The 27,433-nt window shown below is 41.6% G+C and overlaps 1 protein-coding gene across 4 annotated transcripts in view; it reads right to left on the bottom strand.

Annotated features, from left to right (window-relative positions):
- The window catches only part of phf21b (PHD finger protein 21B), an 86,125-nt gene extending 63,087 nt beyond the window's left edge, over nucleotides 1-23,038 (bottom strand). For 3 of the 4 annotated variants that reach the window (XM_084345318.1, XM_084345319.1, XM_084345321.1), the window contains exons 1-2: nucleotides 22,621-23,038; nucleotides 21,826-21,891 (exon numbers count right to left, since the gene is read on the bottom strand). In XM_084345318.1, the coding sequence (XP_084201444.1) occupies nucleotides 21,826-21,891; nucleotides 22,621-22,674 (120 nt within the window). In that variant the 5' untranslated portion in view covers nucleotides 22,675-23,038. Of the gene's footprint in view, nucleotides 1-21,825; nucleotides 21,892-22,193; nucleotides 22,320-22,620 lie in introns of those variants that run through there. The other variant, XM_084345320.1, reaches the window with a different exon arrangement.
- Between the last annotated feature and the right edge of the window lie 4,395 nt (nucleotides 23,039-27,433).

Genomic DNA, 27,433 nt, shown 5'->3' with positions numbered 1-27,433 from the left:
CTGCTACTACAGTCACCGTGAGTTGCTTCCTGAAATATTTCTCGTCTTCGTTGACATTTCTGAGCGTTAAGTTTGGAGTAATGACGGACGAACAAAGATCTGCTCACATCTGCGGTTCACCAGTCACCTTTTCTTTGTTCTCATAATTCATTTAACAAGTATATAAGGTGATTATTTGCCCACAGGGCATTTCATGACTGTTAAACGACTGCACGGTCATTAAGGTTTAATTAGATGGAAGTCATAAAATGCTAACGAGACCTTCCTGTGGGAAATAAGGCTGTTTTTATTTAGCATGTTAACACATAAATATCAAGAAATTATCGACAATTTCTGAAGAAATGTTTCATGTGCGGAATCATTTTAAATGGTTTTAAGTTGCATCTTTAAAGTAACAAACTACGACTTTATTACGAATTAATGTAATTGTTTTTTTCAATTAATAAATCAATCATTTGGTCTAAAGTGTCGCTTTGTGTGATGAAGTTTGTTAGCATTTTAAGAAATTATTGATAGTTTAGTTTTCGACTGAGAAGGAAATTAAGACTTTTTTGTACAACTTGGCCAACTTACACTTAAAAAGTTAAGATGTAAAGCTATATTCACCTTTTTACTTTTTCTTTTTCCCGTATTTTTATGTATTTTGATATAGTTCATTGATTTTAATAATCAATAAATTGTTACAGTCGGTTTTTAGGCAAAAACAGCCAACATACTCTGGAGTTTTATATCATCGTTAACTGATAAATTTGGACAATTGAAGATGATTTGTTCACAAGACATTTATCAATGAGATCACAAGGACTATTGATCCAAGTAGCCATGTCAGCAGTCACTAACCTGTGTTATTGTCACTAATATGTAATAAAGATCTTAATTTCCACTGATATATCTTGGATTCATAATTTGATAGAACTCCTAAAATCCCCCCAAAATACGTTTATAGTTCTCTGGTCACTCTCAGAACATAAAGCTCTTTGTGACTCAGATTAAAAAGTGCTTTATAAAAAAGGTGACTGATCTAATATAGCAGAATAATGTGGGGCAGATCAATGGGTAAAGTCACCTGATCGTCCCTGTTCCCCTCTAACAAATGACACCAGCCTCCTCCTCCGACCAGGTATTTATTGGCGGCCCCTGCGATGCAGCACATGACGTGTAGCGCGGTCTTTATTATCATCCGGGTGATGTAGTGTGACGTACGACCCCGTGACCTTCCACAGGGAGGACGAGGCTCAGGAGGAGGCGTCACGGACTCAAACAAACCAGATGCACAGCGGCCTCCGGCGTGGGGTGTCACTCAGATGCTGCGGAGGACAACAATGGGCTGATGGGACTGATGACACGGCTGGGACATCACTGTGGCCCGGGACAGACGCTCAGACTGGACGTTGGACAGGTCAGACACCTGACTGACAGTCGTGCCATCATTGATACGGTACAGTTATGAAGCGTGGAAGGAAAAACATTTAAGTGATAAAATTAAAAATGATAAATGTCAGTTAGGCAACAAGTTTATCGCTCATAACCTCCATTTTTATCATTTAATTGTTGTTTCTTCCACCCTCATAAACAGAAATTAAAAGACTGACAAATAAAAGATTTCTATGACTTTTCTTCACTTTGCTGGTTCTGACAAAGTACTGACTGAATATCACAGAACAATATGTTGTCTTAGTGTTTTATCATCTGGCTGTGTTAACGAGAAAAACAAATCTCTATCCTCTTAGTTAGCACATGATGCTTTAAACTGGAAATAGACGTAAGAATAGAATTTTCTTTTTTTGTTTTTGCTTTAATGCATCTTCAATGCATTTTCAAGCTTTTCCAGCCAGATTTTACACTCAGCTTCTGCACTAAGCCCACATTAAAACACCACATTAAACTTCAAGTCTTTCCAAGGATTTCCAGACCCCATGTGAACCCTGGAATGTGATTAAACAGCTGCTTTAGTTTGTAACTTCATATTCCTTTGTTGTTTTTAATGAGTTGCAATCAAGTTTTAAAGATAAACCTGAGCAGTAACGTCGTTACCATGGAAAATGTATTATCATTACGGTTAACTGTACACCCTTCAGTGCAACGCTTACGGGAGGAAAAATGAAGATTTTAGAAAAATCAGCTGAGAAACAAGAAGGATGTGACCTCTGACAGATGAATAATCATAAAATCATCCTTTGTTTTTCCTGTGTTTTGTGTCGTGAACCCGATGAAAAGGCCTCGGCCTGAGATCTACTTTAGCTACAACCCCACCTGATCAATTTTTCAAAGGGTCTTTGAAGTCACCCTTGTTGAATACACAGCCCTACTTCCTTTTATGGCGAGGCCTCTTCCCCTTTTAAGGATGCCACTAGGAGACTCAATAATGCATAAAAAGCAGGGCATTGTGGGATGCTGGCCTAGAAGGAGTATGTAAATGACTGCTGGGTAAGAAGGCCAAAAACACAGGCCACTCCCACACATTGTTCTGATGTAAATACACAAAAACACACTGTTTTTCTGCAGTTTTAAGATGTGAGTTTTTCTTTTTAATGTGTTTGGACCCGACTGGAGGAGAGCAGCAACTCCAGCAGGACAAAATGTTCCTTTTTTTTGCATCATGAGAAGCTCGAGGAGTGAAGAGAGCAGAAAAAGCTGCAGCGTTTCGCATTTTCATAGATGTCAGACGTACAATCAGGCCCTGATGTCGACAGCAGGAGACCAATTTCTCTGAGCCGGAGTACGAAATGGTTTCCATAACAAAGACTAATCAGACTAACATTTGAGAGTTTTTTTGCTCTTTGTTAGTGCTATTCCATAATTGACCTCTTTCTGCTGATGTCTGTTTAGCTGGCTGACTGAGTCCATTGTTTGTTCCTAAAAAAGCCTTGACGAACGAACCACTTCCTCACCCACACACACACTCACACACACATATATATACAGAGGCAGGAGACGGAGGGAGAGGCAACAAAAAGCTAATCAGAGAGCAGTGAATGAGGCCTGGACAGCAGGGGCTGAGAAGGAACCAGCTGCTGTGGGAAAGACAATAACATTCCTCTCTTTTCTCTGCTCGCTTTCTCACAAAGACAAAGACCTGCGAGGACAAATACAGCTCCTCTACATCTTCACAGCCTTATCAAAACACATGTCTGTGCTTCAGACCTGTTTATCCTCAGTGAAGTACCAAAAAAGTTACATTCTGGCAGAATAACATTGACTAGAACAAAAATAATTACATGCACTCTAGTGTGCTCAACCAAATGCCAGAATATATCAGGAAGTAAATAAGTACATTTCTGCAAAAACAGAGATGTTGCAACTTTACGTTTCTTTATGCCCAGTTTCCATTTCATCTTGTGACAACACTGTGCATATAGTCTGGTTAGGTTTAGTCACAAAATCACTTGGTTTTGTCACAAAAACACTTCTTAAAAATATTGAGATATCATGTCAAAAATACCTGGTTTTGTTACTGAGCACACAGCAAGGTAATGTCCCGAAGTCTTGTCAAAAATATCCCAATTCTGTCGCCACAAACACGGCTGGAAATATCTCGGCCTCTCGTCAAAAACACTCAGTTTTGTCAACACAAACATAGCTGACAGTGTCGCGATATAACACCAAACATATCTGGTTTTGAAACATGGCTAAAAAGAAAACCTCTAGTCAAAATGTATTATTACATTACAATGTCCCAAAGTTTTGTCGCCACCAACGTGGATGTAAATCTTTGACATCCTGTCAAAGATAACTGGTTTATTGCCACAAACACAGCTAAAAATGACCTGACGTCACATCAAACATATCTGGTTTTGTCGCCACAAATATGGCTGAAAAATATCCAAACATTTCTTTAAAAATATCCTGATTTGTCACCACAAGCACAACTGGAACGATCCTGACATCTCATTATAAATATCTGGGTTTGTCACCAGAAAAACACGCCTGAAAAAGTCCCAACCACTAGTTACATTAAATACGACTGAAGATGTCCCGATATCACATTCAAAATATTACAATTTTTGTTGTCAAAAACACAGCTGACAGTGTCTCGATATCACTTCGATCGTACCTGGTTTTGTTGCCACAAGCGCAGCTGGAAATGTCCTGACGTCTTGTCAAAAACTAATATATGAATATGACTATCTGAGATGTCAAACACCAGTAAATATTAATATAAACCGCGTCGCTCCACGTGTCTCGAATGGACTGAAATATAGGACAGAGGTTCACATGTCGCTGTATGAGGTGGACTCTGATTGGATTTCCACTGCAAACACTTAGAACAACATCGTAATTGATACGCTGCGAGTCGGTCCACAGCAGTTCAACAGATCAAGTAAAACAATTAATAATTTGCTGTGAGCAGTCATTCAACATTATTCATGGAGCGGCACCCCTGGCCTTTCCATAATTACCCATTTAACAGTGCCATCTGAGCCAATCAGAGGTCAGGACGCTGAGGAGGGGCTGATTCAGCAGCTCTGGAGACGGAGCCCACGCTGACTGACGACAGGCCCGTCACACTGGAGCTATTAATAAGCAGTAGTTTAATTACAACAACAGACTTCTTCTCCTCCTAATTGTTTATTTCACAAGTTCATCCCTATAATCTCTGCACACCACAAGTCAGTTTCAGTTTAAAGACAAGGATCCAGACTGGAGATGAGAGGGATTGTGGGGCGCTAATTGACGAATCACAGCGCTGGGAGAGAGATATCCGGTGATGACAGGCGTCGACACCCGGCAGCAGCAACAACAACAACAACATGACTTTCTGCCTCTGTCACTTCTTCTTCTCTCCGTCTCTTTGTAAACTCCCCAAACTGCAGCGCTCCCGCTCAATGTTTAATCAGGATGACCTCTTTAGTTCAGAGGATAAATAAAAGATTACAGAGCAGCCCAGTTAATACAAAAGCAGGAGACGGGGGAGCTCACAAGCTTTCAACTCCCGACTTCTCCAGGCCTGTGCCAGTTAGTTTGACTCTCCTCACCACCCAGAACAACAACGACGACAACAACAACGACAACAACCCTCTTATGAAACTGTATTTTGTTCCCTGAACCAAAGTATTTATGTTCCCTGAACCGAAGTATTTTGTTCCCTGAACCAAAGTTTTTCTGTTCCCTGAACCAAAGTGTTTTGTTCCCTGAACCAAAGTATTTTGTTCCCTGAACCAAAGTATTTCTGTTCCCTGAACCAAAGTATTTTGTTCCCTGAACCTAAGCTGAAAACTAAAACAGGGAATAATGTCTCTATATCTTCGCCCACATTACGTTGGGACATTGTTCAGGTTCAGTTTGAAGCTGCTGAAGAGCAAAGAAAGAAAATCCACAACCACAGTTGAGCTGTTGGATGAAAGTCAGCAGGCGACAGTTTGGGCAAACCTCAAACCTCCCAACACTTCATCAAGGTAAGAAACACGTTTTCCTGCTGTTTGGAAAAACAGCTGCAGGAATCCCAACGTGACAAAAATTCAATGCAGCTCCGTCAGGTTCAGAGAGTGAAGCTCCTGTGTTCACTAAACCGCCTCTCTCCGTCTGACAGATGGAGGTGAAGTGGGTTATGGGAGCAGCAGGCTGCTCCAGCCCATCATCCTGTCAGTCTGTGTGCAGGGCGTTCACCTGCCCATACATGTTTCCCTTTAACTGATGAATGTGCTGCCTAACATCGGAGACACTCGTCACACAGACCTCACTTCCTGTTCGGGGGTCATCGCTCGGTGGGAAACAGTGAGGAGACAGATTTAATTCTGAAGGTCAAGTTTGGTTTCGGTCTGTCAATCAGCTGAAGAGCTTACAGAAATTTAAACTCATGGTATAGTTGTGTAATGATTAAAGGTGGCGCTCCTGAGGTGGCCTACTTCTTGTTTACAGTTTTTTTCCATCAGTGTTAAAGGAGGAGTTCAGATAAAAATGTAAATCCAGTCATTAACCCTAACTGAAGTAGCTGGGGACACAAACTGATCTGACAGGACGTTATTTACACCCTCGACGTGCGGTTAAGCTCGTGCACCCATTTCAGACGGGATACATGCTAACGCTTTAAGCTCAGCAGCTACAGTGAAGATTTCAGCTTAATTAAAAGTCGTAAATGACGTCTTTTCAGATCAGCCTGTGATCTCGGGGCTTCTGCAGACCTGGATTACAGCAGACGAGCTGTATGGAGACAATTTTTCCTGCAGATGTTTAAAATAAGTGAAATTAAAATTAAACTATTAAAACATGTTTAATAAAGGTCACCACAGAAAAACTTTTTCTTGAACCTTCATAAAACTCTCTTTTCCACCTCTCCAGTTAATGCAGATTAAACTGTTTTTATACTGAAGTCTTTATATAAAAGTTTATATAGACAGTTTTTGTCAGTTGAGAAGTTTAAGGACATCTCCTCGTTGAAATCTCGCATGAAGACATTTCAGATGCTGCTGTCATGGTAACTGTCAAAATAATCTGCCATACAGCGGGGTTGAGATGCTGCGGCTCAGCGTTTGATGATAAAGTGGGTCTTTCTGGCCGGGTCCCGCTGCTGACTGTGCACAGCGGCGTTGTCAGCCGGTAAGCTGCTGACCGAAGCCTCGGCCCGCCGCTCCGCTCCGCTATCAACACAGAGACGAGCTGGAAAACCTTATCAAGGGAAAAGTCAATACGGCTGCCTTTCCTAATGCTGTGCCCTTTACAGGAAAGAAAAATGCTTCAACAAGGACCCGATTCTAATCTCTGTGGAAAAAAGTCGGACTGTCCTTTAAATTACAGCGTTCAAGGTGAGTTCATCGAGCCTCTGCAGCAGGACCGGTGGGTGCAACCGTTTCATTTCACTCTTTAGGAAGTGTATTCACATATTTTTATGTTTAGGAAGAAAAAAAGTTCCACTTTTGTGACATCTTCACCTTTTTAACCACTTTACCCCTCTTCAAAAATATGATTCAAAATCACAGAACTTTATTTCACATCCTCATGCAGATCCCAAAGTTAATAAATACCCAGTCTGTGGGGCTGAATGTTGGGCGAATGTGGATAAAATTATGCACAATAAAAACAGCTGGAGTCCGGCTCAGACTGTAAAAATGAAGCACTACAGCACTCAGATGTGATAATGTGCATTTAAGAGATTAAAACGTTAAAAACACCCGACTACATCTTTAGCTTTAGTTTCTAGAACAATAACACGAGTTTGGTCCACGACTGTCCTCTGACACATAAGTTGTGACTCAAGCCTGAGCTCAACTGTAATCTGTTATGCATGAAAGCGCTCACGTACACGAGTCGCTTCGATGTCAAGGAATTTGCTCGTGTCTCATCGATGTTATTCATGGTGTCAGTCAGCTGGACGGCCACACCGGTGGGTGGAGGAGGAATGAATGTGAACGACTGACGAACAGAAACCTTTTTATCATCACAGCAACTTCTCAAAACCAAGAGTCTGCTGCTTTTATTCTGAAGGTGTGAGGAGGCTGTTCCTGTTCTTCTATCCGATCCAGTCTCTCTCTCACACACACACACACACACACACACACACACACACTCACGAGGCCCAGGTGACTGGACGGTGATAAAACGTGTTGCTACGATACCGGGGTGAGAAAATGTGAGGAAGTTCATTAAGGGTGAGGCCGCTGAATGGAGCTCCACCGAGAGAGGAAACAAATGAGTGCAGCTTTTGTCCCTCCAGCTCATCACCGAGCCGGCCGAGCAGCCGGCAGACTGAAGACGTTCACGTCTGACAGCAGAGATCAACCACAAGCTGCCGTGTGCTCCCTCACAACACTCACAGCGTTCATCACACGGTCGACCTCTCCGTTAACTCATAAAGAGCATTAAAGAGGTCGCAGCGAGAGGAACGCGTCCACAAGAGCCAGAACACAAACATGATGATACCTGATGAAAGGTCAGCCAATAGAGAGCAGCGGTCACGTGACAAGAGAAGCAGTCTGAAGACATCACTTTGGACGATTTGTAGACTTCAGGACTGATGGACTGTGAAGACGACTGCAGGGCTCCAGACTCGCTGCTCCCACCAGCAGCTCTGCTGCTCCTCACTGCAAACTTTAGGAGCACCACTTAAATCATCGAGAAACGCAATACATTTGCATTTTTAGCATTTTAACTGTCGTAGTGCTTTGAGAGAAAGTCATTTTCCATTTAAGCAGCACCTCCTAAAAGCAGATAACAACCATCAATCAATAACAAATGTTTCAAGGGTGTTAAAACTGGAGTGTTTCCCCTTTCTTACTGGGACACAGGCTATGAAGACCATTTTTTGTCCCTGTATTATCATATGTATCAGTCCATTGTTAGATTCCTTGTGATGCTGACTCCATCACATAAAAACAAGTGGCACTGTGTAAAAACATCAGCAGATTATCTGTAGTTAACTCTGCAGTGGACTGAGATCAGGAGTGGATCATTTGGACTGTTTTAACAGGTCAGTATCCCCAAACATCAGCACGTTAGCCTCCAAGCTGTCCTGATTAATTAGCATCAACCTGTAGCTGCGCGTCCTGATTTATCCATGAATCCATCTGAACTCCACCCCTGCAGACACTCCGACCGTCGACTGGACGAGGATCAGGTTGAACTTTGTAATTATCAAACATGCCGATATAATTGACTGTAACTTTCCGCCTCCTGTGTGTGTGTGTGTGTGTGTGTGTGTGTGTGTGTGTGTGTGTGTGTGTGTGTGTGTGTGTGCGCGCGCGCGCGTGTGTGTGTGTGGATGGTATTTGAGTGCAGCAGAAAGTAGTGCAGTGAAAACACACTGATGTCCATGAAACCGCAACAATTAACTTCAGGTCTGCGTGAAATTGAGCAATGATACGGACTCGTGCTGAAAATACCGCCGCCACAAAGGGCAGGAGATAGCTCTCATAAACAAAACATGCAAATTACTGGAGCACTTTGTCTGCGCTACACAAACACAAATCTTCAAAAAGAAGAAGAGGCTCTGTGCACGATGCAGGGAGGCAATTTTTGAATTATTACAGCAATTTTCACGGCTTTTTGAGTAGGATAATCCGAGCTCTGCAGCACTCCAGCACACAACTCTCTCACTCCCTGAAGGGAGAACCAGACTGAAGGATGTTTCCACCTGCCGCCTTCAAAACTCACCACAGAAGAAGAGAGGGAAATGTTTCCAGGCTTCTTCTTTGCTAATGAAGTCACATCTGAAACACCAGGGCATGTCGCCGCTTTGCTTCTGTACCTGACGTCAGGCTTCCTCTGAGGGATCACGCTTGTTGACATGAACAGACTGTGTACGAGTTTACATGCGATGCAGCATTAGAGCTGCTGTGATGGAAACTGTGTCAGACGATCTCAGAGAAAAGTTGTCATGTTGGTAAAATGGTGTCGTAATTCCACAGAAAAGTTCAAAATGATCAGATAAGATGCACATTTATGAAAAACAGAGACGCAAATTCCAAAAACTACGTCATAATATTACCAGAAAGAGGCCATACACAAGAACATCATAACAAAAAGCCATAATTTACATGATTAACATTGTAATTATGAGAAAAGTTATGTCATGAGTTAAATTAAAATGTAATACGAGACAAGACAACTTTTGAGGAAAGATTATTAAACTACGAGATCAAGCTACCTCAATAAAAATCTAACATTTCCATAATTTTGATGAAAAGCTTGGAGTAAAGACGGTGCCGGCTTCTGTCCTCTCACCTGTGATCATCACGTGTGAATTAAAGTGTGCAGAAGGCGAGTACAGAAGCCCGGACGGGACAAAGCAAAGACCAAAGAGCGGAGCAGTGTTTCCCGAGTCTGTGCAGCAGTTACAGCTCGCAGCAGACGACTTGCCTCATGCTCGCAGTCTTTCTATCGATTTCACTAACTTGCGTCTTTCATTCTTCGCTCCACAAAAAGCCGTTTTCCAAACCAAACTCTCACTCATTATTTATTATTTCCTCTGGGATCGGCTCCAAACACAACAAATAAAGAGTGTTGCTGTGAACAGAGGAAGTGATGAAATTTAATGACTTTTTCTTCTTTTTGTGGACCTGCTGGTGTTTCTCACAGAGACTGTAACTCTGCTGCTGAATGAGCCTGAGGGAGGCGTCCGTCCTGCCTCTCAGAACAGACTGTAACACACAGCCTTTATCATCTGTGTCGTTCATCTGCCTCGAAAGAGCAGACGGAGCCCCATTGCATCATGGGAAATGTATAGATATGTTAGTAATGGTTTTTCCGCTTCAGAAACAACAGGTAGGTTGGATTTTGTGCTGAAAATTGTTTCTCTCGCCCCGGTTTCAAGGTCTACCGTGTTCTGAGACTGATGTTTATTGTACCGTGAACATTTGCTTATCTGTGCTATTGGATTCAACTTTATTAGTGTTATCAGAAATAAGTAATATTTCAGGTCTGTATCAAGTTTAATGGCCATCAGAACTAGGGGTGTGGCGATATACTGACAATAATTGTGATATTTAATTCGGCTGGTTCAACAAACTTAACGAACACAGCAGCACGCAGACAAACACCTCAGTTTAATTGTAAAAATATGCCATGCAGTGTTAGACAGCTCAGATTCTCCTGATGCTATTCATGCGAACCATTTCAAGATAAAACCACATCAGCAAGGTACAATCAACAAGCTAACAAACAAGCTAACAAACTAGCTTGTGTGCCAACGCACCAACAAAGTGTGTTTCAGTGGAGCATCAATAACAACATCTGTCTTCTCTTATCCCAAAGCGTCCACTAGATCCATCTCAGTCACACATTTAGTCCAAAACAGTGTTCATCATTAAATGGAGACGAGATCCTAAAATGGCCGCCATTTGATTGACAAAAGAGAAAAAAAGACATAATTCTAAGTAATATTGTTATCAAATTTTGTGTGTTTTCCAGCTAAAAGAGGCAGTTACAGCTCATCTGCAGGCTGATTTCCATTTAAAAATAAATATTTCAATGTGTTCAAACTCCTACAGATTAATAACAGAAGCCCAACACCAGGTCCGTCTCCACATGGTTCAACAACAGCTCTGAATCTACTTTGGACTGGACTGGAAGAGACCTTTAGGATCATGTTACTCTCCAGGATTAAGAGCAGGTTCAAAATTAAATATTGATATTGTGTTGAAAAATACCCTTATGATAATATTGTTTAATGCATCACCTCTTGAATCATTTCTGTTTCTGCACGTTCTTACTCTGTGAACTGAGGATTTATTTGGACCGAACCAGAGGTGACCGGGAGACAAACCAACACTGTTCCGGTTCTTTGATTCAGTTTGTGTCCAGTTTGAATGAAGTGTGTTGTACGATGGCGATGAAGCTCGTCTTAGTTCAGTCAAAGAAAGAAACTTGACGGTGGACGGGTGTATTTTTCTGTTTAGAAGGAAAACAGAACAGACAGAACATCAACGCTGGCCACCTTCTACAAACTGCTCCTTAAAGAAACAAAAATAGTCTGCAGATTCATCTATAACATAGTAAATACATGACCATATTTATCAGCACTAAATTATCCATCTTAACTATTTTTCTAGCTTTTTTTAGGCCATTTCAAGAAACGTCGCAGTTTGAACAAAACAGGAGAAAAAGTGTCTCCGTTTCCATTTCATGTCTGTTGAGCTGTGAAACTGGAGAGCTGCAGGAGCCCGATTTAATAGGATGCAGCTAAAATATTTAAAAGAATAGTCAGTTTGTGTAGATAAAAAGATAAATGTGAAATAGAAGAGATGATAATGGATTTCAGTGTTTCTAGGATGTCCAGTGTGAGGACTCACCGAGGTGAACAGGATGAAAAATAGAAATGATACGCAGATCTGATGGCAAAGATTAAATCTGTGTTGTGAACTGATTTAGCATTGTCTGATGATCTTAAAAGCAGATTTACTGCTGCTCCGTCTTCACATTACACACTGTTGCTGTGTGAAGAGAGATGACAGAGTGTTTGAGAGCGAGCAGCAGCATCATGGCAGTCAACATGGGTTAATTCATCGCAGCCTTTCTGCTCCCTCTGCCTGCCAGCAGAGCTACATCAGCACTTTTCTGTGAGTCTCTGGAAATGACTGTTTGCTGTTCGGTAATAAGAAGCCGTCAGACGGATCCACGACTGCAGGATGATACAAACCCGGCAGAGCAGGGGGAAGGGAGGCTGGGGTTTTCTAAGCATAGTTGTGAAACATGTACAGGCTCCAAGTGGCCAACGACACTAAAAATTAAATAAACATGCGGTTCTTCAGGTTGTCGTATGTGGCTGTCTTACTTACTTTCTCACAGATGTTAATGTAAATCCTCGTAAAAGACTCAAAAAACACAGGCAAAACACTGAAAAGGTTTTTTAACTGTCCAATTAAAAAATGTGACGTATAATTTTGACTTTATTTCATGTTTTAACTCGTTCATAACAAGAAAAAGCTGTAACATCATAATAATGATGCATTTTCGCAAATACTAAAAACTGTATAGTCAGGAGAAAATACTGATATCTTACTAAATAAAGTCATAGTTTACATGATTAACGTTGGACTTAAATTATGACGCCATTCGTAATAAATTTTTTTGTATTTACTCAAACGTTTCACTTTTTTAATTCCTGCATGTGTTAACAATTAAAAGTCTAAAAGGAACAGATGGGATAATGTCCTGTTCTCTGCTTTGAATGTGAAGCATCAGTGCAGGAAGTGTTGAGTTTTACCTTTAGGAAATATCTTAACAGACTCATCGCTGAGATGAAACTGATATCCACCATCTCATCTCTTGAAATGGCAAAAAAAAGAGGATTTCCTAAAATGTCAGACTTCCTTCTGGGCCGTTTCAGACTAACTCCAGGAAACCGTCACGACTCCATTGATGGCTTTAAACACGGATGCAGACAGCCTGGCGAGCTCCTCGTTTTTAACCTCACATGAAGCAGAAATCACCTTTTTACCCAGAAACAAACGTGCAGGCTGTTCGAGGCCTCTGATTGTGGTGAAAAGAGTGAAACATAAAGCTGCTAGACAGACAGCCCGGCCTCCCTCAGGAAGAGTCATCACAGGGTTTCCTGCTATGTTCCTCTTAATTAAAGCCGAGCGCGCCTCCAGTAACGAGTACAAAGACAAAACAAAAAAATGGGGACTATTCTCTGCAGCTTCAAGAGCACAAGGACGACCGAGGGCAGATTTATAGTCCTGTGAGACTGAACTGGGATCTGCTGCTGCGTGGTAGTGATATGTGGCTGCCCTTTAGGTGGCCTGTCCTACTAAACACACACACACACACACACACCTCAACACAAACACACACACACACACACACACACACACACACACCTCAACACAAACACATTTACACACACACACCTCAACACAAACACATACACACACACACACACACACCTCAACACAAACACATACACACACACACACTTCCATTTGTCTTACTACACTGTGAGGTTCTCAACCTGTGAAGCCACAATTTTCTCTAAAAGATTAAAGTCTGGAGAACATCCACAGCAGTTCAGTTCGACCAATCAGAGAGCTACAGGAAGTGTCCAACCAATCGGAGAGCTACAGGAAGTGTCCAACCAATCAGAGAGCTACAGGAATTGTCCAACCAATCAGAGAGCTACAGGAAGTGTCCAACCAGTCAGAGAGCTACAGGAATTGTCCAACCAATCAGAGAACAGGAAGTGTTTACATGATTACAGTTTCCTCTAAAACTTCTAAATAAATGTGCTCCATATAAAATGGATGCCTGATTGTTTGACATACGTCCTCAGATGTCCTCTGATGACAACAACATAGACACAATATCCACTCAGGGTCCACTTACTCACTTTCAGCTTCACCACAGTCTTTATCTGAGCATGCTCAGTACTTGTACTTGTACAACTGTAGACAGTCTGTCAGTCATTCGTGGTACAACCTTCTTAAAGTGACAAATGAGAGGATGTGGATCTGGTCTCTGATGTCCACGCCTTCATTTCTCTTTCTGTCCAGAGTGATGGGACTAGAGTGTATCCCAGCATGCAATGAGGCAGCCTGGACAGGCTTCCAGTTCATCACAGAGTGAAGAGACGGACAGACGCTGCGCTTCATACTGATGGACGAGTTAGTGACCACAGAGCAAACTCCTGAGAGACGAGCAGGAAATGAAGCTGAAACACTTCCTGCAGAGACTCTCACCGGGCTGTTACATATCGTACACTACACACCATGTCCTGATGCTGCCTGGGTACTAGTTTGGATTAAATTCATGGAGTTTATTTTAACAGAAAATTATAAAAAGACAAAACTCCCACAATCCAGATCAGAAGGACGTGTGAGAGAGCTCTTGTCCTTTAATCTTGTTGTATTGGCAGGATTTTATAAAGAGAATATTTAAACATCTGGAACATAAGTTGATTTGTCTTTAGTCTCATATGTTGGAAAAATCACAGACAGTTAAAGGATGAACAGAAAATCCATCGCATTCAAACAGCTGCAGACAAAATCCTCTAATTCTGCCTGAAGACATCAACAGAGTCCGACTTCTGAAACGTGACGATTTGCTGCTTTTCTTTGTCTTTTCTGATTCTTTGGGTTTCGGACTGTTGCTTTGACTACTACTATTGGGGAATGATGACGGGGATTGTGATGATCATTTCTTTTATATTTTATAGACTAAACTATTGATTTATCCATAAAATAACAGGCCGATTAATAAATAAAGAAGATAATTGTTAGTTGTAGGGAAACACTGGTTATTGGATCTAATATTTTTCAAATTATGGGAATTTATCTTTTTTTTGTCCACTTACCAATAAAGTCAATCAATCAAACAAGAAAGTCATTAGAGTGCATACCTCCGCCAAGGTACTCACTCATAGATACAAGCCACCTAATACACATATTTTTTTTTCATCAGGAAAAAGAAACCTGGATCCGTCCCTTTGTCTGGATCCACACCAGAAGTTAATGGGGTCTATTCTGGGCCGAGACTCATCCATCCAAGTTTGATGGAAATCTGTTTAGTAGTTTTTGTTTAATCCTGCTGACAAACAAACAAATGTTTCATTTATTGGTCATCCGCCTCCTTAATTACTAATAATCAATGGTTATCTGCAGGCCTGTTGTCAGTTTTTTTACACGCCGTATCCGACGACACACAATCGCACCTGATTTCCAAAGATTTGGGGCCACATACGTCAATTCTGATACATTTTGAAAACAGATAATAAGAATGTGGAGCTGGAGGGCGGACATGTTGTAGGACCTGGTTAGTTTGACGCATGCCGAGTAGTGCATTCTCTGCTTTGGTTGCATTGTGAAACAACGAGACGCTTTTAATACACATTTAGTCATTTTCCTCTGTGAATCTCCTGCATACTGAAAACCCGTGTTAGAAGAAGAAGAGTGTATTTTGCCATCAGGTCGTGAAGGTACAGTAATTATCCAGTTAAAGCTTCCTTCAGTTTTGGAGACAAAAGAAGAAAGGCAGCGGGGTGAATTCAGGGAGAAAGTTGTTTAAAGGTATAGATCGGCCTCTAAAAGAAAAGCCTGGAGGGAACCCGGTCCTTTTCACCACTCTGCTCGGTAAAACCACGAGTTAGTCCAGCAGAAATCCCTAAACCTTCCTCTGGTTCCATCAGCTCTGCAGGAGGCTGTAATGAGACGCTGTGGGATCAGCCCGAGTTTGGTTTGAGTTGCTGGGAAAGTTCGCCTACTCGCCGGCCTCCGTACGACGGCTGAGACAAAAACCCTGTCCTCTGTCTAAACAAATGCGACAAGCACTCCCTGAAAACCTTTAGCCCGGCCCAGCAGGAGGAAGCTAGGGATGGAGGGATGTATGGATGGGGGCGGGGGGCCTCTCTGCCTCCCACCAGAGACGACCAACAGCTTCTCCAGCCTCTCAACTGTCCAATTACTGAGCAGGGCTGATGTATGACACAGTTGAGTCTCAGCAGCGCGGGCCGACCGCTGACCCTCGCTGACTAATGTATGTGCAAAGAGGAAATTAGTGCAGAAAAAAGACACAGTGTTGTCTTTAAATGGCTTTTAGCTGGACTGGAAACAGTTTCTGAACAAGTTTACAGCCGTTTTAATGTCACCTGCAGAGCTGTGAGAGGACAAACAGCCAGGTTCACTAAGTTAAAGTCGACACTTAGCAAGACCTTTTTAAAATACCACACAGAACACAATCTGAAACCTGTTTCACCATCACAGCAGCCACCGGAAGCAAATTATATCACATTTTAAGATCACACACCAGCAGTTAATAACTATAATGTCTGATGATATAATTAATGATATTAATGTGAGCTGGACCAGCAGCAGAAAATGGATTTAAGAGTGCTTTTCTGAGAAGTAATTTAGAGCTGGGTTAAACATCCGTCCTGAGCCACAAACTTGTGTTTTTCACATAACGACAGAAGTTCATGTAGAACATTTGCTGAATTAACAAGAAGGCCCAAATAACGAAGAGTTAGTCAGAGACAGAGTTTCACAGTTTATAAAGTGTCTCCAACTCAACAACTCACTAAACTGACACATTTGTAAAGGGAGTCTGGGGACAAAGAAGTCGCCTATACTGGTTACTGTTTAGTGTGTTTGTAAAATGTGACATGTTTAGATCAATAAAATGTTTCTTCTTTCATAAATTGAGTGTAAATGGTGAACTCAGTGTAAACAGTGTGTTCAAACAGCTGCTAAATGTTGGCAGGTAAGACTTTAGCACTTTAGACACAGAAGCAGACAGGCTGGTACAGCCATGCTGCCACAAACTGACACTTTTTACAAGGAAACACACAACTTACTGTTTTCATTTAATGCTGAATTTACAAGAAGGAGACAATGATTCAGAGTCTGTCAGAGACAGAGTTTCACTACGTTACAAAGTTTGTTTTAACTCAACAACTCTTAAAATCACCACATTTGTTAAGGGAGTCTGGTGATGTTGTGGTTACTAGTTCAATGAAACAGACGGTGTGTTCACAAACATCTGCTGCTCACAATGGCAGGTTAACAGTGAAGCACCTGAAGATCAGACAAAAATAATAACATCATAAAAAATTCTAACTTTTCTGTTTTAAATGACCCTGATGGCCATTCGACTATTGATTTCTGAGTGTAAGAGGTGGCTTCCTGCCCCAACCCTGACAGTCATTGTGTTTGGGGGTGTACAGTCCTGCTTCATTATGCGACCGAGTTTTAACCCAGTTTAAATTATTTTACTCCTGTGTTTATTTGTTGCATTTAAATTAATGTGTTTAATCCAACAAATCTGGGCCAGCGCATATATAGAGTTGAAAATAAAAAGGAAAATATAATAAACTGACACAAGTCCCAGTCTAGTTATTTGCTTTTTTCCACAGAATAAAATCCAGAAATGTTAAAATAAATTGTGAGACGTCTTTGACATCACACCTCTGAACTACACATCAACAACAGATTTACTCCAAAACTCTGATCTCAGCTGTGAAAGTGAAAGAGGTCAACCTGAAACCAAACTGTAGCTGCCTCACCAGCTCTTACTCACTTCGTCATCCGGCTCCTCCATAAGTAGCTAAATGAATTCTGAGTGGTGATCTCTCATTACACAACTTACTATCGAGGAGCTCAGGAGAGAGAAAAAGTCAGATTACAGAACAATCAGGGACACAGTGAGGAGGTAACGGACTCAAAACCTCCGATTACCAGCATTAAACATCTCTGGGACTCTTCCTCATACATTATGTATATTAACTACATGATGTTAAAGTTGTTTTACACTGATATGATATAAAGATGGCGTGTTTGATATAATACAGCGCACAGTTCACAAATCTAACACCATATACGGTCTCCTGACTGTCTTCACCAAACTCAAGCTGAATTTTGTTCAATTTTGACCAGAGGACGTCTGCAGAGGTCTTTATTCTAGCGATCACACTGGTTTGTAGGCGATGCATCACTTCTTGTACACTAACAGAAACATATTAGTACATACTGTAGTGTGTACTTCGCAGCCTATGTAAACAGTATGGAAATGGGACACACAGCATTAGTCATGACCTTTACACACAGCAAAGTCCTGAATATCCAACCATCCAGAAACACACCGTTTCTCATCACAACAAACCTGATTAAAAACATCTGAATCGAAATTAGAGCCGTCTATAGACCCACCGTTTCCTGTCCTGAAGTACAAATACTTCATTACTGTACTTCAGCAGATGTTTCAGGTATCTGTACTGTACCTGAGTATCTCTGAGACTTTCCCTCTCTACATCTGAACACAAACATCTGAACTTTCTCCTCCTCACTCAACAATCAACTATCTTTGTGGTGCGTTCAGGAACAGCTGGGACAAATCCTACTGACTCTACCTTTAACTTTAATAGTCTTTGAATTATATTAATATGACGTGAGCTTCAGTTAGCTTTGACCACAAATGTCCTTCAGAGGGAGACTTTTTACTCTGATACTCTGAGTACATGTCAGAGCCTGTACTCGATTACTTTTACTGGAGTAAAGAAGCTGAATCAGCAATTCTACTTTTACCAGAGTCTGTTTTAATACATGTATCTCTACTTCTACGAGAGGAAAATAAGTGTGTATTGTTGCCACCTCTGTTTTTTCGCAGGTTCGCTTTATTGGGCTTGTTTCTAAAGTATATTTGCTTCTCCTGTCTCTCCTGTCTTATACAGCAAAAATGCCGATCTTGTCATGTTGTAGGATCCGTCTACAACCCTGTTTCCTCCACCAACACAAACACAGGTGACATTTTAAAGAAATTAATAGAGTTGTTTTAGCTACTTCCCTAACAATGCCAGGGACGAAGTGGGTGAAATCTGGGAGAAAACATACCAATGACCAAAGTGAGGATTCGACTCGATATTATAGGTTTAGTGTGAAGTCTTCAGCGGTGATGACGCTGTACTTGATATAGTGAATGTGATATTAGCATCAAAATCCAAAGTCTTGGGTTATATTACTTTGTTACTGTTCAAAGTGATAAATTATTGTTACATCAAACCTGGTCCGTTGATTTATTTCTATTAGTTGTTTGAACTACTTAAGAGTTCAAAAGAAAAGATATGAAATTACAAGCAAAATGCAAAATAAACTGATCAGTTAGCCTCTCACATTTGGTAAAGCTGCCTGTTTGGCCTTGTTTTATAGACCCGGTTGCTTGTTTCTCTCGCCAGATCTGGCAACACTGACTACAACTGTGTCTCGTCATTACTCCTCCAATCACTCCCTCTGCACTCGCACTCCTCTCCTGTGGATCTCATTTTAGAGAGCACTACTTCTCTTTGCTTTACTGCTGTTCACATGTACACACACACATACTGTGTGTATATATAGCAAAATACACTCCCTGTATACACGTCACTGTGTGAAACTTTTAAAAAAAAGCCTTAATGAGGAGCACAGGGTGTAAGACGCAGGAGTATCCATGGTTACAGATGCTGTATTTAAAATGACTTTACTTCTGTCACTGGGAATCTTTCAAGTCAAGTAGCTGCGGCCTTTGTTTCAAGTTAAACGCAAGACTGGAAACACTATTTCTACTCCAGAAATGGAATAAATAGATGAGTTTAACGCCCAGGAGATAAATCCACAGAAGCTGATCGATGGTGATCTGCTTGAAGAAATAAATAAAGACAATAAATGGAGCAGAACTGTCTAAAAGGAAGAAAAACAACTTCTCTCCACCTGACAAGTCAGTAAAAAACTGACGCCATGATGCAACAGAGAGCAAGTGGGGCAGAGTGGAGGAGAATCAATGAATCCATTCTTCTTCAAGGACTGAAAACACGGCTATCAAGGATAAAGGTAGTCGATACAGATGTTATAGTGGAGACAGACCTTCACACCGAGTCAGAATACATGAGGAGGAGGGTAAAACCACGGTCAGATTCATAAATGCATCTCGTCTGTTCTGCACTTCTCCAGTTAAGTTATTTTTATTTTCTAATCACTCCTCGTTTGCATTTACATCCGTCAACCACGGAGAGCAGCCTGTTCCCCCTCCTCTGATAAACACTGGCTGTTTTCTGGAGCAAAACAGGGTGTTATTAAAACGTGTTCCTATTCACAACATGGATGCTGAAGACAGACTGCGCTCCCTATTCAAAGCTCAGCTCCAAATTAAAATCCTCCGTCTGATTAGTGGAGGCTTCTCTCTCAAACTTCCGTCTCCAGGCCTCAAACTGTGACCATGAAATGACCTCCAGGCTTTTCTTCCAGCCAGGAGACAGTCTCTCAATCCTACTAATAAACACTTGTGCGGTTATCTAATTATTTCTGCTTCCATCCGATAAAAACTTGCTCTCTTAGCAGCTTGAAGTTCACGGCGAGTTTATTTCTGGACATAGCAAATGTTGACACAGCCTCAAAGTGTGCTTAGTTTTAGCCAAGATCATCATTAAATCTCTATTGGAACAGTCCTGTGTGGATGTATAATTTAGGACTAATTTGGTTTAAGAGAGAAGCAGTGCTTCACGTGTGTGCAGAGGAAAAGTAAAGGTCACATTTTGCTGCTAAGGAAGAAGAAGAAAAAAATCAGTATAGTGTGTTGTGATTAAAAACATCGCCGTGCAGTGCTGACTGGGCTTTCTGTCTCTCTTTTCCCTGCCACCCCTCCCCCCCTTCCAAACCAAAAACAGCATCAAAGCAATCAAAATGGTAATGTTAGGCATGAATGGGGCCCATCCCCCCTCCTCCTCCACCTCCTCCTCCTCCTCCTGCACGAAACTCTGCAGACTTTTTTCCTCTCCATGTTAGAGGGGGGAAGCAGCCACCCCCTTTTCTCTCTCAAAATGGAAGCTTCCACTACCAAACTGAAAGAAGCAGAAGAAGAAGAAGGGGAAAGAAAATACACACAGTCCAACACAAAAACAAGGATGTAGAGTCAGGGTTCAGGCCTGCACCGTGACAACACACTGGGTTCATAACTCTGGCTGCTGTGCTGCTATGTGGCTGTTTTACATACAGCAAGTTTAATGGGTTTAACTGCAACACATCAAGGCGCTGCTGCTCCAAGTGCTCACAAACTGCATGCCACAGGAAATGGGATCGATTAAAGTCAGGCAGAGGGAAAACAGGCCCCTAACAGTTCAAATAAAACACAAGGCAACGAGTGGCGAAATAAAAATCGACCTATTTTCCTTGAATTCTTCTTCTTGCTAATGTGGGGAAGTTGTGTACGCTGCTGTCGGGCTGGGACCGACCGGCGGGGCGGTGCAGCGGCAGCCGGAGGAGCCTGGTGGAGCCTGGAGGAGCCTGGAGGAGCTGGCCGCGGTGCTGAACACCGCTGCTGCCTCCTTCAGCATCCATCCATCCATCCATCCATCCGGGCCGTGTAGCTCCAAAACCAGCCGCCTCAAAGTTAATATAGGACACCGTTTGCTAACCATAAAGATAGTAGAAAAGTGAAAGCGTAATCGTGGGCGAATCAAATGCACCGCTGTGGTCATGTGACCCACAAGAAATAATAGCAGCAGACTAAGTATAAAGTAACAGAACCGGGCCGAGCAGCGGTGTCAAAGACGCCTAAAAAGCAACTCCATGGTGATGTTAACGGTTCCTTTCACCCACACAACTTCAACTATTATTTCCAAAAAGTCTGAGCCGGATAGTTAGCTCAGCTGCTCCTTTATTAGCCTCCACCGTTACTCTCCAGAAACATGTCGACCTACTCAAAATGGACGCTAACATTTTTCAACATTACACAACTTTGAGTGCCGAGAATGAAGCCCGGCGCCGAGTTAAGCTAGCTGCACTGCCCACCACAACACGACGAGGCGGCTTTTAACGGTCCACTTTCACATCCACCGTGTTGTTGTGGCTACTTGTACCGGGAGAGAAGCTCCCACAATGGGGCACAGAGATGGCAAAAATAAAAGAAACAGTCCAGACGAAACATATCGGAGCTTACTTGTTTATCGCTCAGGGCTGTTATTCTTGTTTGCCTGTCGTGCAGCTGTCTCTTAAGCTCTCCATCCTACAATCGAACAAAAAAACACTGTCAGTTGAAAAGACCATTTTGTGACACAACAATGAAACTTCACACCACATATGACGGGATTTTTTTTTTTTTTTTTTTTTTTTTTCCAGCAAAGTCACGATGAGGGAAGCGAAAGCTGCCAAAATAATAAAAAGACAGGCGTGCTAACTGGTGAAGCTAGTGATGTTTAACCGAGGAGAAGAAGAGATTTATGCTGATAAAGTTTCTCGCACACTCCCCGATCCGCCTGCTGCCCTGATCGTATAGCTGAGAAGCTTTCGGGAAAATATAACGTTTACCTGTGGGTCCTGCTTCATCTGTGCAACTAGTTTGTAAACGACGGAGGAGTGAAATGGGAATTACAAAAGTGTCTCAAGTTAGTATGTAAGGGAGGAACAAAGCGGTGCTGATAGCCACAGCGACTCAGTTTCTTGCACCTCATAAATATTCAGGTCGCGTCCTGATCGCCACACAGCACCACCGCATTATCACTCCAAATTCTTGTTGCTCGGAGAAAAACACCTACGACAATCGGCCAAAGTACCGTGAAAAGTGCACTTAATCTGACTTGGAAGTGGACGATGTGTCGCCGGCAGACATTAACCGCGACATGTCGCATAGTTCTCCCCTCGGAGTGTTAACCTCTCATCCCTTCAGATTTCTCCCCTCCTGCTCTCACTTGCTCGTAACACCAATAAGGGTAGAATAACACGATGTTTCATTTACCTGATGACATTGGATTTCTACTTTCAACGCCTCTTGCAGGCCTTGTAGTTCCATGTTCCGACCAGAAAAGCACTTTTCTCCCACTTTCGACGCGACCGAGACGAAGTTTAAGTGAATTAAAGATTTTTTAAAGCGACAATAACAATTGAAAGAAGAACTACTCAGGCTGCAAAGCAAGTTCTCGCTTCTTTTCCAGGCTAGGACTCATCACCCACTTTCCGCCCGTCTCAAAAAGTGCTCCAAACCCGGCAGAAAGAGCTCAGGCCCCGGACGGGTCCTCTCCAGATGACGGCCGAACGTCGACGGGTCCGACAGGGAAGCGGGTTCGCTTTTCTTTCGATAAATTTAAGTTGAAAAACGGGTACTATATTTTGTCCGAGTCCGCGGCTTGATTTCACTTTGCCTGGGGAAAAGTTGCGCTTCGGCTGTCAATGGTAATTCTGAAGTTCCCGGATGGAGCAGAGCGAGCAGAACCCCCCCACAGACCGCGCATGCGCAGTGAGCCTGTGGGGCCACTACTTGAACACAGTGAGGAGGGTTTCTGATAAAAACTCGTGTTTTCACTCTATAATCTCACATGAACATGAGGAAACATACAGATAGACAGTATGCATCAAAACTAGACTTATTCTACGTTTATTTTGAGTATAGGAAGGTATAAGAAGAGAACACACACCATAAAAACAGAAATGAAAGAAATCATACAGTCATGAATAAGATTACTGTACACACAAAATTAAAAATACAATATATATACAATATATAATATACAATATATCATTTAAAAACCGGCGCAGTATTACTTTTTTTTTACAACCTTCTTGTACTTATCTTACTTCTGTTGTTATTAAGCACTGGTTTTTGCTTTTACTCCTTGAATACTTTACGTCTTGTATATTTCACTAATATTTATTCTATATAATAATGTTGTTGTTTTAATTTTGAAGCAATCTCTGACACAAGTATTTCCTTCTGGATTAATAAAGTTATATCTTATCTTATCTTATTGTATCTCTATAGACTGCTTATTGCCTAGGTAAAGCAATTTGAGGTATTCAGAAAATGTTTGAACAATGAGTTTATGGTAAATGACCTTCTGGTGGGTGCATCTGGTTAAAATACAGTATTAAAATGTAAATGTTTCTATTCAATGATACTGAATACTTGAACACATTTTTTCTTACTTAAATACAATTGCTTTCATGATTTTACTAGAAAATATTACTATAAATGCTCAGTCAGTCAGTCAGTCAGTCAGTCAGGTTACCTACATATTGATGTAACTAGAAACTGGTGCACTCCTCTGAACTTAAGTTGGGTGTTCTGGGTTATGAAACAATCTCCTTTTTTTTGGCTTAAAATACCTGTTTCAGTCACCACAAACATGTCTGACTTCCCTGAAAAAATGTCAGGTTTTTGTTGCTTAAAAAACATGTAAAATTAACATAAAAAGACATTTTATTTTTTTTCAGACATGTCAATACAGTATACTATGATACGTATAAATTTGAACTTATCTGTGCAGAAACTGCAAACTTTGTATGCCAGCGACTACCACTACACATCTTAGATCGTCCCATTCGTTCCACACATGCATTACTTTTGTAAAGATGAGAAACTGCTGCTACTCTTTGATTTAATAAAATACATATTCATATATACAACTACAGACTTTCAAATGATATAATGAACAACAACGGTCTGTAAAGTCATTTCCAGTGTCCATAAGTTAAATTGTGACTATCAGTAGGATCAGCACCTTTGTGTTTGCAGTATTAAAGTTGGTTTAAGCCGCCTTTTTTACATTTGCTCGTCATCCTAAACGTTCAAGCAAATATAAAACATTTTGGCTGTTGTAAAAAGGGCTTTAACTAAGGACTATATTCATTTTTCATCAATTTTCTCAATTAATTGTTATGTTTAGATTAAAAAATGTCAGGAAACAGTGCTAAATGTTTTCTTTCTCATGTGTTATAATAATGATGACCTGTAGTCTATCCACCTATTCATTTGCATTAAGGTTACAAACTTCTAATCTAAGTTCAGATTCTTTTCAAACTGTTTTTAAAAGTTATTCAGTCCTCTGTAACCTGAAAAGGCTGCAGCAGCCAGACATCTAACATTATTCACCTCCTCTGGACTCCAGCATTAACAACAAGAGCAAAAATGGCAGCAGCAGCATCCACAGCTACAATCACAAGTAAGTGAGCCAGACAAGGAGAATGTGGAGGATTAGAGATTATAAAATATGTCGATACATCTAAAGCCTCCGAGCAAATCTGCCCAGTTGTAGTTTTTGCCTCTTCAAACACAAAGAGGCCAAATGTGGCAGTTTGTTCTCACAAATCCAGCCTCTTCTCCCCCATTCCTGTCCGCCTGGCCCCCGCCGCCTCCTCCTCCTCCCGCCCTTCGGACACAAGCCGAGCCGCTATTGGTCCGAGCTGCTGGCTCAGAGCGCGAGGGACGAGAGGGGGGCGGGAAGGTCGAGCCAATCCGGAGTTGCGAATGCGGAGCGACGGGACGGCCACCCAATTAGAAGACGTAAGGACTCGGAGGGGGCGGGGCTGCACGCGTGAGTATGTGATCGGAGAGTTGATGAAGAGCAGAGATGGCAGTTAGTGTTTGACTTTATTGTTGACTCGACAGCGATTAACTTCACCACAGTCTGAAGCACCGAGCATCTCACCATGAATATCCGCGGTGGAGGAGGAGGAGGGTGGGTGTCTGAATGATTTCAGTGCCGGTGATTAGACGTGTTGAACACAGAGTAGCACCATGGACAGAGGCAGCAGCTCGAGGGACTCACAAACGGACATTACAATTCTTTCGACGCTGCCGTGGAGCCATTTATTCATGTCGGCGGCCCCCCAGCGGCCCGCAGCTCCACTGAGTCTGTCCACACAGCACCAAACACCCGAGGAGGGATCCACCAGCCCGACATAAACAGGCCTCAATTCTACATCGACCCTCACAGTAAAGTTGTAGTTTGTAGTCAGCTTGCAGCGCTGACAGAAAGTAGTCCCTCACAGCGCCCCCTCCTCCTCCTCCTCCTCCTCCGCTCCTCGCCCGCCCGCTGAAACCCTCCCCCACCCGGCCAGGTCTGCTGCTACATCAGCTGCTACTTTTCATTTCACGGCTCAGCGGTGAAACTCTTGAAGTCTTCTCTGTGGTGGCTCTCTGTTCCAAGCTGCTCCGAGTTTCTCAGCTCTGCTCGCTCTGAATGGACGCAGACTCCACATGTACTGTAGCTGCTGCTGCCTCCATGTTGGTGTTGGTGGGGGTTTATTATTTCAGGCTCTATGTCTCCAGGGCCGCAGCTAGGATTTCACTGGGGTCAATCCAAGGCCCCCCTCCATGTCCCCCCACCCGCTGTATTTTTCTAATTAGTTGGATTATTATGATGTAATATGCTTAGTTAAACTATATTATTTATTTCCATAATTTTATTAATGTTGGGAAAATACATTAACAAAGGGAACCACATACATAAAAATACATTTTTAAAAATTGTTTTAGCGACGTAAGTTTTTCTCAAACATATAGTTTGTTTAAATTACATATATTTCATTACTGCACTGATGTAGAATTTTGACATACTTGTACTTGAATTGAGTATTTCCATCCTCCGCGGCTTTATACTTCCACTCCACCACTTTTATTTGATGACTTTAGTTAATAGTTACTTTGAGGATTACAGATGGCACCAGAGTTAAAGGAGTAGGCCCCACATTTTTAAATCAATTCATTCTATTGGAAAATCGGATTTAAAAACACTGATTTCAATAGTCATACAAATGCTGAATATCTGAACCTATGGGTGGTATTCATCGGTACTTTAACTTGTACTTTTGAGACTTAAGTAGCTACAATCTTGCCATAAATTACTTTTGATATTCAAGTATATTTAACACCAAATACTTTAAGACTTCTACTCAAGTACTATTCATATGGGGGGTGTCTTTTACTTTTACCAATATTTATATCTTTACTTTTACTCAAGTACGACTTTTGGGTACTTTTTACTTGATGTGATTCCAACAGTCCGTTCTTCTGGTTTCAGTGTTTCCACCAGACCACATCATTTCGTCTATGAGGTGTCCTTTAAATGTCAAGATTAAAGTGGATCTAACAAGGTCATTTCTGTGTATTTGGTACAAGAAGAAGAGGGTTTTCATAAAAAATGACACAACCAGCTGATTCATCCACCATGAAGTCACGCAAAACACTTAAGTGCCTTGAGAGATGTTTATACTGTTTATCCATCACATCTGAATCATTCGTATCTGACTAATGTCTGTAATAACACGATGAAGCAAGTAAAAAGTTAAAGTAATGATACCACCAGAAAGAAATACTCTGTTACAAGTAAAAGTCCTGAATTCAAAATGTGATTTAAGTAAAAAGTATTAGCAAACAGATAAAGCCCACTTAACATACCAACAGTAAAAGTACTAAATATGCTGAATGGCTAAATTCAAGATAAATATATTATTATTGTTGAATTATAATTATTGATGGAGTCATCTGGTTATGGCTAATGTTGGGATGGATCTACTTTTAGTTACTTCATATAAAGATCTGGGTATTTTAATTCACCATGAACATAATATATTTGTTGATTAAGGGTATCACATTAAGGCAGTGGTAGTACCATATTTCTCTCTGAGATGTAGTAGAGTCCAGCCCACCCTTAAAGTTGTACTTGAGTACAGTAACTTGAGTACATTGACTTAGTTACTTTTAAGCATTACACGAAAGTCACAAAACCTCTCAGGAGAAGTTGACAAAATATTTTCCCAACAAGTTACGTTAA

The sequence above is a fragment of the Pagrus pagrus genome, assembly GCF_965226575.1.
Source record: "Pagrus pagrus genome assembly, chromosome: 23".
In the NCBI taxonomy this organism is placed as follows: Eukaryota; Metazoa; Chordata; class Actinopteri; order Spariformes; family Sparidae; genus Pagrus; species Pagrus pagrus.
The sequence above is the reverse complement of the archived record's forward strand: the minus strand, read 5'-3'. Positions and strand labels throughout refer to the sequence as shown.